The sequence below is a fragment of the Macaca mulatta genome, chromosome 11, assembly GCF_049350105.2.
Source record: "Macaca mulatta isolate MMU2019108-1 chromosome 11, T2T-MMU8v2.0, whole genome shotgun sequence".
Classification (NCBI taxonomy): domain Eukaryota; kingdom Metazoa; phylum Chordata; class Mammalia; order Primates; family Cercopithecidae; genus Macaca; species Macaca mulatta.
Window position 1 is genome coordinate 30,323,639 of NC_133416.1, and position 19,171 is coordinate 30,342,809.

The window sequence follows — 19,171 nt, forward strand, 5'->3', positions numbered from 1 at the left end:
GGTGATGAAATAATTGGTACAACCCGCATGACATGTGTTTACTTCTGTAACAAACCTGCACATGTACACCTGAACTTAAAAGTTAAAAATAAAAAATACAAAAGAGATTCCACATGACATCACAACCAAGCTGTTTGGAACTAGAATTCCAGGAACTGTGATACCACAGGAAAGCAATGCTCACCTTTGAGAGCTTTTTGAGCAGTTACTTATTTCCCAAACTTGAGTCTTTCTCCTTTCTGTTAGGAACCTTAATAGGCGGTATTCTCAAGTAGCTCTTTTATGTTTAATATTGTTGTTACTAGTAAGAGCAAAATCCCTTAAATTACACTCTACATTGGTTAAAATTACCCATGACCTTACAGTCTCTGATCGGCCTCCTTCCCTTTTTTCCAGCTCTGGCCAACTTTCTGGACTTAATGTCTTTAATCCTTTCTCCTGATTTCTTTCTGCTTCTTTTTTGCCCACTCCTGTCTGAACTTCAAATTGAATGTACTTTATAAAATGACATCTAGATAGTTCAGCCATGCTGTTGACTTGAACTGAAATATTGGACAAAATACATTTTAAGTTGTTTTTAACTAAAAGCTAATGTAGAATTGTTGGAATGTGTACCCACATAAACAAATTATGTTCAAGATTATATTCAAATCGCTTTTTAAAAAAACATATCTTCCTTCTATTAAAAATCTTAAAGGATAGAATTCACTCGAGTCATGATGTAATTAGATTATATTTTATTAGACATTCTTTACAAATTTAAAATACTGCTATTTTTACATGCACAGAGGAAAATCAATTTGGATAATTATATTTAGGCATTCATTAAAATCAACCACAAAATAGAGACACTTTATTGTGTCATTTATCAACATACTTGATATGTATATCTAAAGTGCATTATGTTACAAAAAATATAGAAATTCAGCAGCACCAAGATACATTTACAAAATAAATACATCAATTGACAAAATAAATTATGGTAAATGTGATAACAATAATTGGATTAGCCTTGGCAAAAAAAATATTCACAATGACCAATGTGCAGTTTCATAGAGCAATGGGGGAGACAGTTTTATTCCAATGCATTTACAGTATTTACAGACAATAAATATTTCTAATACTTTCCATATGTTCACTATTACAGCATCCTGCAATATGTCCTTGGAAGGTCTCTGCTGAAAATTTCAATGCCTCCTGCAAAAAGAAAGAAGAGAAAGAAAAGGAGAAAACAGGTTAGTTTTCTTTACAAATGAAAACATAAAATATAAAGGATATAAGCTAAGGAACACAAAATCGCAATGGAAAGAGATTCAGGGAACTTCTTGTAAATATCTCCTACAAGAGGTACCTGCGGGATCCACCTGGATCTCCATAACCTCTGTTACAGGCAGGGTCTTCAACCCGACTTAGTCCATGTGTGCGGAAAGGAAAAGGGCCTTTATTTCCAATCATGCTGTCAGAAAAAAGGAGACTGTGGAAAAATTTTCTAAGACTGCCAGCTGGCAAGTTTGGGAAGAGAAGGGACAAATTTGAGAACTTGGAAATGAGGTTAGATTGGACCATCCATTATCAAATACAATTCACTTGGGAGTTATTCTTCCAGTGACACCTGAATTAGGCAATCCAAAGCTTGTTTATTTTGTTCAGGTGCTCATTTGGCCAATCTCTCACAGCATAGTGGGCAGTGGTGAGGATAGTGGAAGTGTGGGACTTTGGTAACAATTGAAGGATGTGTAGTTTAAATAGAGTTGATGATATAATGATATCCATCTTAGTCGATGATATGATGTTTGGCATTTCTTTAGCTGTCTTTAAACACTAATGAATGAAACTATTATTGGATTTTATAATAGTTTCCAAAGCCAAAACTAAAGTAGAATCATTTGTCTCTCACTCTGTTGGTTTTTGAATGGATTTTCTATTAGCATTGGGAAAGTCTACTGTAAATGAGGGAATAATTAAGAATAAATTAATTTAAAAGTATAAAATAGCAGTATTTCCTATTACCATGTCTGTTTTATTATTCCAAAGCTACTACTTGGAGCTGACACCTTTTCTAATCTATCTAAATACTGTAGTGACAATATTTTAAGATGGGTTAGTGGAATTTTCTCTGCTTTTCTCTCTCCCTTTCTCTTCTCTTTGTGTGGTATATGTATTTGTTCCCAAGAAAACAACTATAGAATGGAATTTGATTTGCTATGACATTGAATTAACAGCCAGAATTGTGGCAGAGTTTTTACATGGCAGACATATATGGATGTAAGACCTATAAAACAGTATATTTTTAACAATTTTGGAGTTTTCTGTGCCACTTACAGAAAAAGCAAATTGAGCATTTAGAGTGTTTTAATGTCAGGTTATTGACTTCTTCACCAATGGTTTTGGTGGGAATGTTAAAATCACTCCCAACTGCAAACAAAGAAAAGAAGAGTTTAAGATTAAAATTTTAATTGGCGAATGGATGTGGATAGATGAAATGAATAAAGCCAAAAAGATGACCTCGAAACTCAATAATCTGCATACTCTACTGATTTTTAAATGTGTTTGTACTAAATGGTATTTTGTGAATTGGGATTAAGAATAACACAAACAAAGAGGGAAGGAAGAGGATTTTGAACAACTATTTCCTCAGAAAGAAAGAAAGAAAAAGAAATAAGTTAAAGGACCAAGGAAAAATCTTCTATGTATCTTGCCCTGCCCAGATGTTTGCTCATTCTCCTTTCTTTTGATTTCTCCTTTAACAAAGGCATGTATTGGAATAGACAAGTAAAACATCTAACATGACTTAAAAGTATATGTGTATGTTTACTATATGTGTGTGCATATGACAGCATTCTACATTCCTAACTCTTTTTACTATGGACTTTTAATATTTTTCTAAATCAGTATTTTCCAAGACAAAATGATATGATTTATAACAAATGAGTCCCACTGTATCTGGATATCACATTTGCAACATTGAAAATTCTAAAATATAATCCCCTCAATTTAAAGCTATATATTTTCCACTGAATGGTTCATGTGAGAGAAAAATAGACAATTTTACCTCAGTAATTTTTTTCTAAAAGAAGGCTGTATTATTGGCCAGGTATGGTGGCTCATACCTGTAATCCCAGCACTTTGGGGCAGGTGAATCACCTGAGGTCAAGAGTTCAAGACCAGCCTGGCCAACATGGTGAAAACCCATCTCTACTAAAAATACAAAAATTAGCCAAGCATGGTGGTGGGCACCTGCAATCCCAGCTACTCAGGAAGTTGAGGCAGGAGAATCTCTTGAACCCAGGAGGCAGAGGTTGCAGTGAGCCGAGTGCACCATTGCACTCTAGCCTGGGCAACAAAGCAAGACTCCGTCTCAAAAAAAAAAAAAAAAAAAAAAAGGTACTGTATTATTTTTCAAAATATTGTATGTATTATAGTCAAGTGCATGCTTGCCATCTCATCAGACCTCTTGGTTCATCATGTAATAATGCAAAAGACTAAGGAGGGGATGTTAATAAAAGACTTGTCACTTATAAAACTTTAAAATAGGTATTCTGAAAAGATTTTATTTGGATTACAAAATTTGCATGGCCCCATACATTCTCATCAATACACTCCTAAACTTCCTCACTCTTCCCTGAACCTCTGTTGGATTATGTTGGGAGAGTGCCAACATTTGGCTGCCAAATAGTTCTTTCCATGAATGTCCCTCACAAACAGGGAAGAGAAAGGAAAAGCAGAAACTTCCCGTTTCTTTCAGCCCTAGGTCTGGATTTGATTAGGCCACTGCCTAATTTTCAGTAGACCTACTTTAACTTAGGGGTAGTTCCAGCCATAAGAATTGACGAGTGTTAATTTTCATCAATTTTCCAGATACTTAAAGAACATTGCAAATTTGACATGAATAAAATCCATCAAAAGTTATTTATACCTGTTTTTATAACTTACATATATATATATATACTTTTTGCCTCATAGAAACATACCCCCCTAGATAGATAGATAGATATAAATAGATAGATGATAGATAGGTAGATGGTACAATCAGAACTAGGTCTAAAAACACCAAAATAATATGCTGCAATTTATTGTTTACTATATGACATATATGTTTTTATATATATGACATGTTTATATATGTATATATATAACGGATAAAAATAGGAAATAGGTTTTGGCAATAAAGTAGGGTCCTTGCATTAGTTATAAACATATACAGTTAGGATCCTATCTTCAAATACACTAAATATGTGCAGTAAACCAGAATTTATAGGGTTTGTTACCCTTTAGAGATCCATTAGATGTTTGCAGGATAGGTTATTCACTGTGCTAAAGATTTTTCTAGTGTCATTGCCCATTGATTACTGAAGCTGTACTACTTATCCCATATGATTGTTATTTTATGTGCTATTTAATGACAGGTTTGCCAGCTTAAAGAGAGAAATAATGGTGAATAGGTCCAAGCTCCTCTTTGAAACATCATCCTATAATCCTGTCTGTAGCAGAGTCAAAGGAAATGACTAAAGTAGTAACAGGGGAGGCTTTAAATAATGAGATCATTAGTTGCATATGATGTGTTCTTCTGTTGTTTTCCTTTTTTTTTTTTCAAACCCCACAGAAGTGCTGTACTGAAAAATGAAAAGAAAAAAAAAATCCATTCAATGGAAATGCATGGATGAAGAAGCAGGGCGAACATAGCACTGGTCTAAGTGTCAGAAAATAGGGAGATAAATCTAGCTCTGGGGCTTCCTATTTCAATTCCAAGGACTACTCAGGTCTTTTAGCCATGGAATGCCTTGGCTTTCTATTTTATAAAATGAGATTAATATTTGCCCCACTTTTTGCCTCATAGAAACATACCCCCTAGACAGATAGACAGATATATAGAGGTAGATATAGATAGATATATAGACAGATAGATAGATAGATAGATATAAATAGATAGATGATAGATAGGTAGACGGTACAATCAGAACTAGTTCTAAAAACACCAAAATAATATGTTGCAATTTATTGAGTGTTTACTATATGACAGACATTTAATCCACGTATAATCTCATTTAGTCGACACCAAACTCTATGAGGTTGGTACAGTTACTATCTTCATTTCACAGAAGATGTAAGTGAGTCTTAGAAAGGCAGAGTAACTTGCCCTAGGTTGTGAACTTCAATAAATTTAGACCCAAGACTTGGCCCTAAGTTACTTGATCCCAAACTCTAGGAGTGTCATTATTACCTGGATCTGTGAGCTAAGGATAAACAAGCCACATAAATGTGAAGTTTTATTTTTCCTATGGCATTACCCTAGAAACATTATTTCATCTTGCCGATGGACAAAGAGATACATGAGAAAAACCTACATCCTTGTAAGTTAATACTTAAACATTCAGAAACCATTTATTTTTTTATGAGCTGGTAGAAACCAGAGTTAAATTTAATTAAACAAATTTAAAGCATGTGTTTAAAACATAATTTAAGTTCTTTACATTAAAATAAATTTGAGATTTAATTAAATACATTTAATTAAATAAAAAGTGTGAATGGCTCAGAATCGTTTATGACATGATGCTGTTCTGCAGTGTTTGTAGATAATATGCTTCTATATTCTCCCTTGAAGTGAAAGAACCTAAGAAATGAAAAACACTGAAGAAAGTTTGCCAAAGTGTGAGAGTAAGGGGGAGAAACACACTTCTCCAGCAAATTATGAAGATGGTCACTAGCTTCTGAAGCTTGAATATGAAATTACTTGGTAGAGTGGTAAAGGATTGATGTTGGGTGACGGTGGAATGGGCTCTAAAGCCTCTCTATGGTGCTGGAGGATAGGGGTGTGTGTGGTAGGGGGTACTGCTTTAAGGCAGACAATATTCTGACTTATTCTCTATCAGTTGCTGCACAATTGATAGAGATACAGAAAGGGAGAAAATTCTAGGTTTGTACAAGCCAAGGCAGAAGGGAGGCTCCAAAACCCAGCTGAGAGCACCCCGCTGAGGCTACGGGCCAGAGAAGCCTGTTACCGTGAATCGAGCTCCAGCGACGTTGTGGAGGTGTCAGACAGGTGGTCCCCTTCTAGCCCACTCCCAGTCACTCCAGAGTCTAACCAGGCAGAGCGAGTTCGCCGTTTTTTCTTTTCCTGCTCCTTGCGTTTCCCGGGCTTGCCTTTCTTTTTCTTCCCGGGTGTCTTGAGCGGCTGCTCTTTGTACGTCTCCACCTTGTTGGTTTCCTGAGTTAGGTATCTGCCCTCATCATCAGACCCGAATCGCACGGAGTGGTTCTTTGTGTTGGGAGAGGGCTTGGAGTTAGGGGACACCTCCGAGGTAGCTCTGATTTCAGCTGTGTGGATTTCTGCGATCAGATGGTGAAGGAAGAATCGTCGCCGTAAATCTTGGATGGACTTCCCCTTGTCATGGAGGAGCTGATGTTCAGACACAGCTCTTTTGCTTTGAAAGGAAATAGTAGAGGGAAGAAAACAGTTACATTTTACTCGTTGATAGAGACAACAAAGACATGAGTAGATCTCTTTAGTTTTCTAGTTGGTCCACGGCAAGACACAAGCTGGATGGGTAGCAAGCTCATTGCGCAGGGAAGGGTAACCTGTGGGAAGGAAAGAGCTGGCAGTTGAAAGACTCCAGCTCCCGGTCCCAGTTCTATCACTCACTAGGTTGTGACCTTGGTGGGATCATGAACATTCTTGGGCCTCATGGGCTTCAAATGTATAAAAGGAGGGGGTCAGAGACAGTGATTTCTATACTGCCTTCCCAATTTAAAACATTATGATTCAGTTATGATCAGAAATAGAAACCACTAATAGAAATAGAGTATCTCTTCACATTTTTCAGAGTTCTGCTGAGAAAATAAATCTAGAAGTCCCAGGCTGGGAAATAAAAGGCAGCTGCTGCTTTTACCTGAGTATTCTCTCTTTGTTTCTCTCTCTCTCTCTCTCTCTGTGTGTGTGTGTGTCTCACACACACACACACGTGCCCCATTAAGAAAATAATAATATTGAATCTCAAAGAACAGCAAGCCATAAGAGTAAAAGCAAACAAAGGCTGAAGGAGAAGTGAGCAGTGAAGCCTGTCTAGGAAACCATCTGATTCACAGACTGAACTTTAACATTTTAGACTACTGGCTACCAAGAACATATATCTGAAGGTCAATCGTCAGAGAGAGAGAGAGAGAGAGAGAGAATATGTATTTTTCTGTAAAGTAATGGGTGGTCTCCTTAAAATGGGTTTCTTTGTGTGCTTAAATGAGCTCATTCTATTTCTTCTGTGCTTCATGTTCTTTTTTTTTAAATTTAGAACTTCAGAGAGTATGATCCTTACTACTTAGTTGAGAAGTTCACTTTTCTACTTGCTCTCTTTGTCTTAAAATTCTCTAGGAAAAAATATAAAGGATTTTTCTATTTAAATGACACTCTAATGAAAATATCATGAAAAAGAATAAACTAATTCTCTATCAATCCTTTTAGATAACACCCAGACTCTTGCTTAAATGTCCATCATGTATTCTTTTATTATTTTGTGTATATAATTACCTATTTTTTTTTTTTTTTTTTTGAGACGGAGTCTCGCTCTGTCGCCCAGGCTAGAGTGCAGTGGTGTGATCTTAGCTCACTGCAAGTGCTGCCTCCCGGGTTCACGCCATTCTCCTGCCTCAGCCTCCTGAGTAGCTGGGACTACAGGTGCCTGCCACCATGCCTGGTTAATTTTTTGGTATTTTTAGTAGAGACGGGGTTTCACCGTGTTAGGATGGTCTCGATCTCCTGACCTTGTGATCCGCCCACCTCAGCCTCCCAAAGTGCTGGGATTACAGACATGAGCCATGGCGCCGGGTCATTATTAACCATATTTAAGGACTGCATCCATTAATCAGTCATGTCATGCCTGCTTCAACTCTGCATTAACTCCAATTTCTACCACTGGAATAGTCCTCCAAACTGGCCCATCCTCAAAAGCATCTGAAAGTGTTTCCCAGGGCTACATCCCATGTACTCTTACTTCCCTGAAACAATGGTGTCTGGGTCCTTGGTTGCCTTTGTTGGTGCAATGTCTTTAACTCCTCAGAGAAATAGGAAAATAATAAATAGCATTATTACTGCCATTGTAATTCATTGTATTCACGGGGAAAGTGCGGTCCAGAGAGGTTAGATGACTTGCCCTAGTCTACACAGTGAGAACTGGCAGAGCCAGGGCTCCAAAAACTAGGTCTTCTGATTCTAAAGCCAAGATTGCTTTTTCAATTTCCTCAACCCTTTCTCCTGTCAGAGCGGAAGCTGAAGCTGAAGTCCCAGCCTGTTCCTGTGCTAGGGAACACGGTAACGAGAGTACAGGGTATATGCGTGGGGCATAGAGTAACGAGCCACCACAATAATGGGCAGATTGGACAGAAATTTATCAGTTTCCTTGAAGATCAAGCCTATTGCCCCAAAAGTTCATTTTCTTCATCAAAATTAGGAACTACAAGAGTTTGGATTATCACTGGATGAATGAGTCGAAGAAAAGAGTAAGAGATGAAAATACAGTCATCATTTCTCCGGCCCTTCTAGCAAGAATGTCAGCTACCTTCTAGTATTTTAGTGTGTGGACTGACTTGAAGCCATGTTGCTCATTCAAAAAAGACATGACTTAATGGAAAGAAATGTAACAGGAGCCTGGTTTAAATGAGGCATGAAGGAGTCTCTCTTTCTTTTAGAAGGTGCCACATGTGACTAGATTAAAATTCACTTACTCCGTGGCAATAGTTAGTATTCTGGAAACTTTTAAGAATCTACAAGTTTGAGGCTTTGGTATGAGGTATTTATATCCTTTAATCACATTTTTAAAATAGTAGGACATATTTCATAAGCACCGCAGTTTAATAAGTATCTTTTAGCAAAATGTCACATTAAAAAGAAGTTCTTAACCACTGATAATTTACAGTTTTGGGGACTTTTATTTCTCTTCTCTGTTCCTGGCAGAAGCCCTCCTCTTCTGTATTGCTCTCCAAATGGATAAAGTGTAGCCCATTTTAGCTTAACTTGAGGCCAAAACTTTTAATGGTTGGTCTATTCTAATTAAGCCACCATTGCTCATGCCCCTTCTCATGGGCATATGTGCTTGTCATCTTGGCCAGCCTGTCAACTGTGAGTCACAGTGCCTTCCTAACTCAAGCTGCATTTTCCCAGGATAGTTCTCTTGGGAAATGCAGTGATCATTCTATCCTTCTATTTTATAAAAAGCCTACAATATGGTACAACTTTGTTCAGTTTAAAATAGTACATTGCTTATGAGGGACAAAGCTGTTCATCTGCCTTTTGGGGGAAACTGTTAGTATTTTAGAAAACACAAGTTTGCTTAAATGCTAAATCGGAAATGTTGTTAGACACTTTACTTAGTATTTCAAAAACTTCTGCAATTGAAGTATTGTGAAGAATGAATCTCTCACTAGGCAGTTGCATTAGAGGATCGGGAATATAATGGCATCAGTACAAACTAGATATATAGAGGTAGTGAGTAATAAATTCAAATTAAGGTGGTTTTCAATTTAGGTAACTCTAAAATATTTAGGTTGTGAATATGGCCTCAATAATAGTCTTTTACTCAATTTGTCTGTAAACATTACATAGCATGATGGTTCACCTGACATATACATTCCTAAGCTCCAAAATGGAAAAACAGGTATGTTATGCATCATGTTCTCCTTTGATTATTGTAAAAAAAAATTGCAAAATTTGGGGGAAATCCTTATCACAGATAACTCTAAATTCGGCTGAAACACAGTTCTTCTCTTTTTTTTTTTTTTTTAAATCACTTCAAGGGAGTTTTTAGGGAAGAAGCTTAAATTTCTAAGGAACTATCAAGGAACAGAGGGCATAAAAACAGTGATGGAAATTCCCTTTCCAGCACAGGAAGAAGCAGTATGCTTGTACTGATGCTAGGCTTCTAAGGACGGACTCTGTGTTTGAGAAGAAAAGTTCTGTGGTGCATGCAAGAGACAGGGTTAGGGTGTTAGAGTTAAGATGACTCACCAGAAGGTCCTGCCAACCCAAATGACTCAGCAGAAAGTTATGCTTTTCATTAAGTGGAATAGACCCAGTCTGGCTCCCAAGCAAATCAGCCAATGATGTTTTAGGTTTCTGAATCTGCTGGAGTTCCCTCTCTAACTTAAACATAAAGACAGCCACCTGCCAAAAGCCTTGTTCATCTGCACGAGAACATCCATAGGCCTCACTTTCCAATATCCAACTTGATCATGCTCCAGCTCCATTAATTAAAATCTTTGGGATTAACAGGTTCAAAAGACTCACAATTTGTAACTGCCTCCTTTGCATGGTTTAGGAAGTCTTATTGTTATAGTAATTTCCTCTCCCTTAAAAGTTAGCATCTAGTTAAAAAAAATCTATACTTCTAAAGCAGTTTCCCTAATACTTGGTGTGAAAACTGGGGAGTGATATGGTTTGATTATATGTTAAAATTTCTTTCCAGAAACTAGCTTGATTTAGCATGATGGCAGACTTATGTTTTGTCTAGCACACAAAATTTACTGTTACTTGGCAGCAAGACAAAAATAATGACTTGTTTTTAAAAACTCCATTTGGCTATAATAATTTGATGAAACATCTTCATCTACTGATGATTTCAGCCTCCATGAAAAACCATGCCTGTAATGTGATGATCTATTACCCATTAACTATGAGAATGTTTTGTGGTAGTTTTATAACCATCTGCTGAGTGTGAGTGTTTAACTACAATATTGTATTTCACCCACAAACAGAACTATAACAGTCACTGGCTGCTAAATGGTTTCTGATGTGTGTTTTGTAAGGTGCAACAAAGAAAGAGTTAAAAATAGCCTTTAGGACAACTTAGCAGTATTTTTATGCCATAGTTGTGTACATAATCATGGCTCATTTGCTGTTTCTCAAAAGAGAAGATAGGTATTCTTAAGCAACCTTAAAGAAAAAATTGGCTCTGTTCCAAGGTAGTATTTCTTAACCAAATAAATATAGTATTTAAGTATGCTTTTAAAAATTCAGTCATTTCTATTTATATATGAATTTTAAATTATAGAATTTAACACAAGTCTCAAAATGAGCAAAAAGTCTGAAGACAATTTTCAGAAATACATCGGTAAAAAGTTGATCTGAAGAATACAATGCAGCTTTATCTTCGGTATAATGTTCTACACAATTTGCCTTAGGAGATTCATAATAGATTTTCATTTTGATGCCAAGGTTCAGACATGTCTCAAGTATTTTCATTTAAGGATTTTCTTCTCTAATAATAATAGACCACGAGCACGTATAAAACAGTTGCCTTTTTGTACATCCTCGGGAATTTACAAGGAGGCACCATAAACCTGACTGTAAATATTAGATGCTGCTATTTTTATTGTTAGTGTAAAAATTTGCCTTAATTCCTTCGCCAGAGTCAAACTCTTCTTCTCAGTTCTCGAACTTTATAATCTTCCCATTCTGAACACTGAGTCTGCAGTTTAAAGATCACCCAAATATGGTGTTACACACATTAGTGAACTGCTAGGTCCAACAGATTATTAAGATCATGTTACTCTATCACTCTTCCAAGTTTTCAGTCACACGACATAGTGATATTTCTCTGGTGTGCTTGGATGTATGATTATTTCAAAGTCGAAGTTATCATTAAAAGAATCACCAAGTGAGAATGCCAAAATACAAGTTTTCAGTCTACAATGCAAATATTTGACTCCGAATTAAAGAACTGTTAGCAATAACTCCAAGAAAAAAAAAGTTTCCACACCTAAAATTCATTTTGGAACCAAGCACTCTAGCGTTCCTGAACTGTATCAATACTAACATTGGAGTCTTGCCACTGCAAAGTTGTTACTACTTTATTATATAATATGCTTTCATTATGTAATATGGTCCTATTTTATATGCTTAAAATTATGTCATTCATAATAAAATTAGATGTACGGCTTTTGCTTTTTCACACGCAAACCGCCACCCACATTCAGTACGTATACAAGCGCGCAGACCATACGTCCCCAGGACCGCTCAGCTTCCTCGGAGTTTCAGAAGCTTCCTGGGTCCTGACAGTAACAACCACCCCCCACCTTTTTTTTTTTTTTTTTTCTCACTAGAGGCAGAGGATCTCTCCCTAGAAGAGATTCTGTGAAACGCTCCCTCTTATGGAAACACACATAAAATCTGTCTCTTGCCTGTCTCCCCTTGAAGATCAACCAGTCCTCCCGCCGGGTTTGAGGACCCGGACTCAGGCCCTGGCAGGTATCCGGGATGGTCCCTCTCCCTAACCCGGGCGAGGAGCATCGGTGACCGCTGCAAGCCCTCGGCAGCGTCCCAGCTTGGCAGCCCCTCCCCCTGGCCTCCCCAACCCGGCGCCTTGGGGAGGATGGGGCACTTACAGGCGGCGGCTGAGCCCCTCCACCGAGCGCCCGCAGGAGGGCACCGCGTAGCTCAGCAGGAACACCGCGACGCTCCACTGCTGAACCAGTCTCCGCTGCATCGTCTCCGCTGGCGCTCGGGACCTGCAACAGAAGGGAGAGGGACCCGAGTGTCAGTCTGGACTCTTCATCTCCCCGCACTACTCCGCTTTCCCTTTTTAGCCCGGTCTCAAAAAGCCTCTTCAACATCAAGGGCATCTCCCAAGTTGAAAAGGAAAAAAAAAATTATCTGGAGCCTCTCAGCACTTACTTATTTAGCAACCGGCTACTCCAACTGTGCTTTCTCCAAACCACACAGCCAGAAAGAGCAAAAAGGGAAAAAAGAAACAAATCAGAGGCGCTTCCTCTGAAATAGCGAAAATGAAATGGTTTTATATATGCATCAATGATAAGTAATGTGTTTACACGTCTCCCATAGCAATGGCTAATTAATCTGGCCAGCAGTTCTCCTGGGTTCGTGGAACAGGGCTAACCGCCTCCTAAAAGAAGAAAGTTTCCCCCTCTGAAGTCAGCTTCTTTGAGAACCAGGCCCTTTGGTTCCAGAGCCACTTGTAGCGAAACCCACATATATATACATAGCTGTCTGTCTACCTCCTCTGGTGGGCTGGTTGCTTCCGGAAAGTTGATTCCACACACCCTGAGAACAAGTTTCAAGAGCGTGTGTCGTCGATCAGGAGGGCCAGGTGGCGGCGAGGGCGGGTCGTTAGCGGCAGCCGGAGCGGCAGGGCGGCGGCAGCCCCGCTTCACGGGAGGGGAGACATGCCGGTCGGGCGGCGCAGGTTGGAGGCGAGTTGAAAGCCGAGCGGAGGAATGTTCACACGCTCCGAGGCAAACCTGCCGGAGAAGTGAGAGAGTCGCAAAGAGGTGGCGCCCTAGGAACGCGCGCGGGGCGAGCGAGGGCGCGGGCGGGCGCGCGGGGGGCGGGGGCGGCGACGGGCGGCCCGAACGGGCCCCGCGCCGCCCGAGCGAGTGGAGGGGAGCCCCGAGCAGGGAATGAACGGCGAGCGGCGGAGCTCCCCCCTCCCGCGCTGCCGCCCCCGGAGCTGTCCGGAGCTCTACCGAGCCCCACCCCAGAGCTTGGGCCCTGTCGCGCCATCCCCGGGCCGGGGGCGTGGGCGGATCCGCTTGCTCCCTCCAGGCCCGGCCGGCTCCTGCCGGCGCGCCGGATCCCAGAGCCGAGATCCCCGAGGGCGTGCGGACGGCCCCGGGCAGCTGGCGGTTCCCGGCGCGCCGGGCTGGACTAGCGGGCGCCAAGACCACCAGGGGCGGACCGACGAGGAGGAGGCCAAGGAGCGGGGCCGGGGACCACGGGCGCCCGGGAGCCTGCGCGGAGAGGACGCGGGCTGTTGGCCTGTGAATTTAAGGAGCCCGAAGCTCGCCTGGCAGCTCGGGGCGATGGATGAGAACCTTCTTCCCTGGCTCATTCCCGGGATGAACTGAGTGGGGAGCATCGGCTAGAGGGAGGGAGATCTTTTGCTTAGAAGAGCAAAAACGGTTCCAGACTTCAGATCTAAATTGCACTTTTTGCTGTTTCAGAACTGCTGGTAGACATCTGGAGCCGGTCCAAAAAAACCCGCGCACGGGAGAGATCCCCCTTTTGAATTGCAGAGGGGCACCGACACTCCTGGGGCACGCACACGGCCCTTTTCCCCCCTGGTCAGGAGTCTAACCCATCCTTTCTCTGATACCCTACCCGGTTGTCCCCTCCCCCTCAAAAGTGCCTGATTACAGATTCTAGGAAGATTGTATCCGAGTCACTGCAGCCAGCGGACAGACGCAGCGGAACTATGGTTGTGTGCTGCTCTGCTTGGGAGAAGCGACGGGAAAGCAGAGGTTCTTTCCAAAGCTAATGGGCGGGGAAGAAAGACTGCTCGGAATGACTGGGTAGTATCATCTAGGAAAGGATTGCAGCGGGAGTGGATACCCGCCCCAGGGCTCCTCTAACTTTGTGAAAAGAGCGCGAGTGACTGGGAACCATTCAAGGGATATTTGTCTTCTAGGCAATCCTGCTGGTAGGGTTCATTAGTTTCTAGAAGGCTAGTGTGATTTAGAGACTTGAGATGATTCAAGGAGTGTGGCCTTTATCAAGCCTGGCCTTCCAGGTGATGCTCCACATATTTTACCCAGGGTGGGAGAAACAGTGGCCTCTCACCGAGACCCTCGCTCATCGGGGCTCCCCACTGGGTCGCTGCAGCTAGCTAGCAGTTAAAGTTTGCTGCTTAGGTTGGGTGGGGGGCATCTTTTCTTAGAAACTCCTGTCTTCCTCAGTTGATTACTGTAAACCCCATACCTTAAAAAACTTGACTTCCTCTCACTAACAAAGAAAAAAATAAAACACACACGCACACACACACACTCTCTCTGGGAATTTCCACAACTTCCCTTGAATGTGTAAGGATTTCTAAATGTTAGACCTTTTTGGATAGTATGAAAGGACAAAGTATCAGCACGCAGAAATGTCAACCTTTGAACCTCGAGCACTTTCTGATTTATAAAAAGAATCCTTCCAAAAAGATGCAGGAGCCCTAATGTAATCGTTAGGTCTGAAGAGGGAAATCTGTTAAAAAAAAAAAAAAAAAAAAAAAGGTAAATCACAAATGAGCCATTTAATACTTGCAAGTTGTTTAACATTGAAATGATAATATTTGCTTCCACAATAAAAAGTCCAAAGTACCTAGCCAAGTTTCAAACTGTCCAGGCTCTAAAAAGTCAACCCTTCTCCCAACAGAAGGTTAAAACAAAAATCAGATTGAAATGATCAAATCACTTATGTTGTAAATAAATTCACTTTACTTTCAGAACATTATAAATTAAGGACTGGCATCAATAGACTGCTTTGATTTATGTTGCTTTTTCTACTAATTAAACAAAATTAACCCCCAACTCCTTCCCTCCTTTCTTTTTCCCCACACACTTTTCTGGTGTTAATGGCAAAACATCTATCAAATATTTTTAGAATTTCCTCTCCTCCACAAAAAGAGAAAATATAGACACAGGAAAAATAAATAGTCTTTATATACTCAGAATACCAAAGTTCCCTCCTAATTTATTACTTCACCTTTTCCTTGATTTACAGTCTTCTCTCTGCTCTTCTGGCTGAAAGAGGGAAATCTTCTCAGCAGTCTTTTCCAGAAATATTTTTTTTTGTTCTTAAAAAAAAAAACATAAAATTAAGTCTTAAAATGAATTAAAATCTTCTTGTAAGGAGACTTCTGTTCCCACTAAAGGCAATTATTAGAAAGCAGGTACCTCTTCCAAGCTGCCCTGTTTATTACTTTCAGTAGAAATTCTCCTCAATATATACCCAGGATCCTGACTTTCTGCCTGTTTTGGAAAGGATATTTTCTGACATCATAATCTAGCTCCTAACATAACTGAGTAATCTCCATCATAATAATGTAGAGAATGCATGACTGCAAATGAGACACAGGAGGAGCACCCCCTACCTACCCCCCCCCACCCCGCCCCCCACACACACCTTTTTTCTAAGGCTTAGAAATAGAACAAGTGCCCATAGAAGCTAAATGTTTGCTTAGGCTTTGCTGTCACGTAAATGCACCTTAGCAAATGGGAAGGCCTGCCTCTAATCTGAAGTATTTCCATGTTTAGCATTGTAAGATCTACACCTACACAAATGCCTAGCCCGTGAGCACCATGCTTCCATACCCAGTGGCAGTTTATTACAGTATATCCAATTTTAAAAGAGGTTTTAAAAAGTTTAAATGTATTACTCTTAAATTCAGTTGAATACCCAGTTAATGTATATCTCCAGGGATATTTCCTGTCATAAAGCTTAGAAAAAAATAAACCAGCATTTATGCTTAGCTTCTTAATCCTTTTTTCTTCTTTCCTCCTTAACCCAAACAGCAAACAGATATACATGACAAATCAAATATGAATCTTTAGCACTTTAAACAGTGCGCCTGAGCTTGGGAATTTTCTTATTACCAATAAGCATCCAGATTTAACATTTACCAATCTGTAGCTCCAAGCTATATCTCTAAAATCCCCTGAAACCAAACAACTAAACTCATCCCTTCTCTTCTCCAAACGTTTTTCAATGTTTACAAAGAGAAGTTGCATAATCAGCTCAAGTAATGTTCTCACTGGATTCCATTAGAATGTGGCTCTCATCACTTGCCTGGACCGAGACTTGAGAGGAGGCTGTTGCCAGCTGACCTCAAGGTAGCAAAAAAGAAAAAACGATGTAATGCCTTCAAACCCCAAGTAACAATAGGAAAGGGTGTGTTTCTTTATTAAATCTTTTTGTAGTTAGGTGAGGATAAGACTTCTCCAGGAACAAGGCGGGCTGCTAACATCTGGAGGAACTGCCTCAGGGAGGAGTGTATAGATATACATCAGGCTGATGGGATCCTCCCATGGGAAAAGTGGGCCTCACACCTTTCCTCACCCTTCCCTACTTCCTGGGCAATGTTCTGCTTCCCCCAAACTGGAGCAGGAGGCCCTGAGAGGAGGCAGTTTCCTGGGAGGAGCCCAAACCAATGTGAGATGAGAAGGTCTTTAGGAAAGGTCTTTAGGGTCCCTGAGAACTGGTTCTTCAAGTTCAAGTACTTGAGCACCTCGCAAACCCCTGACAATTGAAACATATCTGAAGAGTCTGAAGGGGTGTGTGTGTGTGTGTGTGTGTGTGTGTGTGTGAGTGTGTGTGTGTGTGTGTGTGAGAGAGAGAGAGAGAGAGAAAGAAAGAATATGAATGTGCAGTGTGCGAGTCCTGATCTCCTGGACTGGTGCCAGCCAGCCAGTTGCCTGCCCTTGGCTGGCCAAGTTTTTGGCTCCTGAAAGTAGGCAGCTCTGGACTTGTGCGAGACCACAGAGAGAGTTCCAAGCTCCACCTGGCTCAGGCGACAACCTCTCAACCTGAAGCCAAACTCCGGTGGTGTCACAGGACTCTCCTGGCGGCAGTCCAGTTCCCCACATGAAGCGAATGGTCCTTTCTTAAATTTTGAGCCGGGGCTGCCTAAAAGGTGCTGCCCTCGGAAGCATTTTACCTCCCTAACACCATTCTCTGCCCGTGCCACGCTGGCCAGCTCAAAGTCCCTTCCCAGGGCAGCACCGGGACTGAGATGTCTCAACTCTGGGGCAGGAAGGATACCTATCCAGACACCCACACTGGATGTCCTGCCTATTTGGCTTTGAGCTGGTCATTACGGTGTCTTTGGACCCTGCCTACCTTTTCTGTAATTTTTGTCAGAAATAAGGCTTCAGGAGAGCAAACGTTGAGTTATGCGCTGTTTCTCCGGAGTCTCCTGCCCTGGTGTTTGCGCTCCCACTACAGCAAGAGGAGGCCTGAGTTTCTTAGGGCAGGGCTCCAGGGTCTTGGAAGAGGCCTTAGGGCAATGGAATCATCTTTTTCAGCCTCCCCTCCCCTCCTCCCACCCAGCGTCCTCATCCCCACCGCCTGCGATAGACTTGGGTCGCCCATTACGAAGCTGATCCGCAGGGACTGGGCAGGCTTGGCTCCTGGGGATCTTAGGCTCCATGGGAACTTCGGGGGTCTCGGAGCCCGTGAGCGGATCTAGCTACTATTTTCCCTAGGTTCTCCTCGGGCTTCCGTCCCTGAGTCTGGACTCCGGACTGCCGCACAGAATCCTTCTTGCCCGGAGCGCTATTATTGAGGCCTTTGCGTTCTGCCTCGCCCTGTCCCACCGGCTTGAGTGCTTGGTTTCTAACCCGAGTATACTCGGAGTCTCCGGTTCTGCGCGCCCCCCTCCTCCCGGGAGAGCCCCGCATCTGGCTGAGGGTGAGGGAAAGATTCGGGAACCACGAGACCCAAGGACAGGGTCGGAGGGAGCGAGCGAACTTCCTCCGAGCAGGACTCTCCCTCCCCTTCCCTCTCCCTCCAGGTCAATTTATGACTCAAACATGAGATAAGCCCTAGGCAGACGGTGACGCTGACTTCCCCGTGGGGGCGCGGGGAGAGAAGGGTGAGGCAGACGTACCCCCTCCCCGGCCTGCCCCTGCCCGGGCCGCATCGGGGTGTGGAGGGGCGACTCCCTTCCTCCCGGAGCCCCGACTCGCTCTCTCCCAGCGCGCCTCCCCTGCGCCCGTAAAGCTCGGCGCTGCAGGAGCCCTGGGACCCGTCTGTTTTATTTCACTTAACACGATCTGCAAAGCCAAGGCCGGGTGAGGTGCGGGGCGGGAGAGGAGAGGATATGAAGGAACGTGGAACGAAGTTCTGTCTGCCAACTCTCTCCGTCTGATTCCTGGAATCCGGTGGCACCTTAAAGGACGGAATTGAGGGCAAGGAGAAGATTATTAATCCCCGAAGCCCGCTCTGTCTATATATAACTGCTCAGTGGTTACAGTTGGCGATCGCGGTGCTGGGGGTGGGGGTGTAGACCGTGGACCGTGGAACACATGGCATCTCCCCAGGGCATAAAAATCAACCTAGCTGGTGGCTCCTATGGAGTTTGTAAATTGCGCGGAGCTGGCTGGGGAAAGCCAGTGAGCTGTCCATGGTGGTTAAGGCTCGTTGACGTGCGTGCTCTGGCCGTCCTGGCCAGGCACAGACCCCCGCTACCCCAGGGGCCGCAACGCCCCGGAGCCCGAGCGTGCCAGCAACCCAGCCAGTGTGCGCCCGACACGAGGCTGGACGTGTCCGTTTGCACAACTCCAGGACGCGCTCTTGCACAGAGGCCGAATTCCAGAGATAGACGGAAAAACCTCCCGACTCCAAATTGTGGGTTTCCTTTTAGTTCCTTCCTGAACGTGTCTTTGCCCACTCAGGCAAAGTTTCTCATGCTTT

General features: G+C 42.3%; 1 protein-coding gene and 1 long non-coding RNA gene across 5 annotated transcripts; one reads left to right on the forward strand and one right to left on the reverse strand.

The window, feature by feature from the left end:
* Positions 1-717: 717 nt before the first annotated feature.
* Positions 718-15,893, reverse strand: PTHLH (parathyroid hormone like hormone). 4 transcript variants are annotated; one of them, XM_077952826.1, is made up of 6 exons: positions 15,464-15,893; positions 14,870-14,962; positions 12,997-13,239; positions 12,367-12,489; positions 6,000-6,422; positions 718-1,197 (listed from the first exon to the last, which is right to left on the reverse strand). In XM_077952826.1, the coding sequence occupies exons 4-6, from the start codon at positions 12,465-12,467 to the stop codon at positions 1,188-1,190; spliced, it is 534 nt and encodes a 177-aa protein (XP_077808952.1). In that variant the 5' UTR covers positions 12,468-12,489; positions 12,997-13,239; positions 14,870-14,962; positions 15,464-15,893; the 3' UTR covers positions 718-1,187. The 4 variants fall into 4 exon arrangements, with proteins under 4 accessions (XP_077808952.1, XP_015006636.1, XP_015006637.1 ...); XM_015151150.3 differs by lacking the exons at positions 14,870-14,962; positions 15,464-15,893 and having other exon boundaries at positions 12,997-14,608; XM_015151151.3 differs by lacking the exons at positions 14,870-14,962; positions 15,464-15,893 and having other exon boundaries at positions 12,656-13,007.
* Positions 13,064-16,229, forward strand: LOC144332686 (uncharacterized). Its single transcript, XR_013400658.1, has 2 exons — positions 13,064-13,269; positions 13,942-16,229. It is a non-coding gene; the product is annotated as an uncharacterized LOC144332686 (long non-coding RNA).
* Positions 16,230-19,171: the final 2,942 nt, after the last annotated feature.

Excerpts from the sequence above, each read along its gene's own strand:
- PTHLH (XM_077952826.1), bottom strand. The coding sequence starts at position 12,467 with ATGCAGCGGAGACTGGTTCAGCAGTGGAGCGTCGCGGTGTTCCTGCTG. Across the intron at positions 6,423-12,366 it reads GAGGGGCTCAGCCGCCGCCT|CAAAAGAGCTGTGTCTGAAC; the intron begins GTAAGTGCCCCA and ends TTCCTTTCAAAG.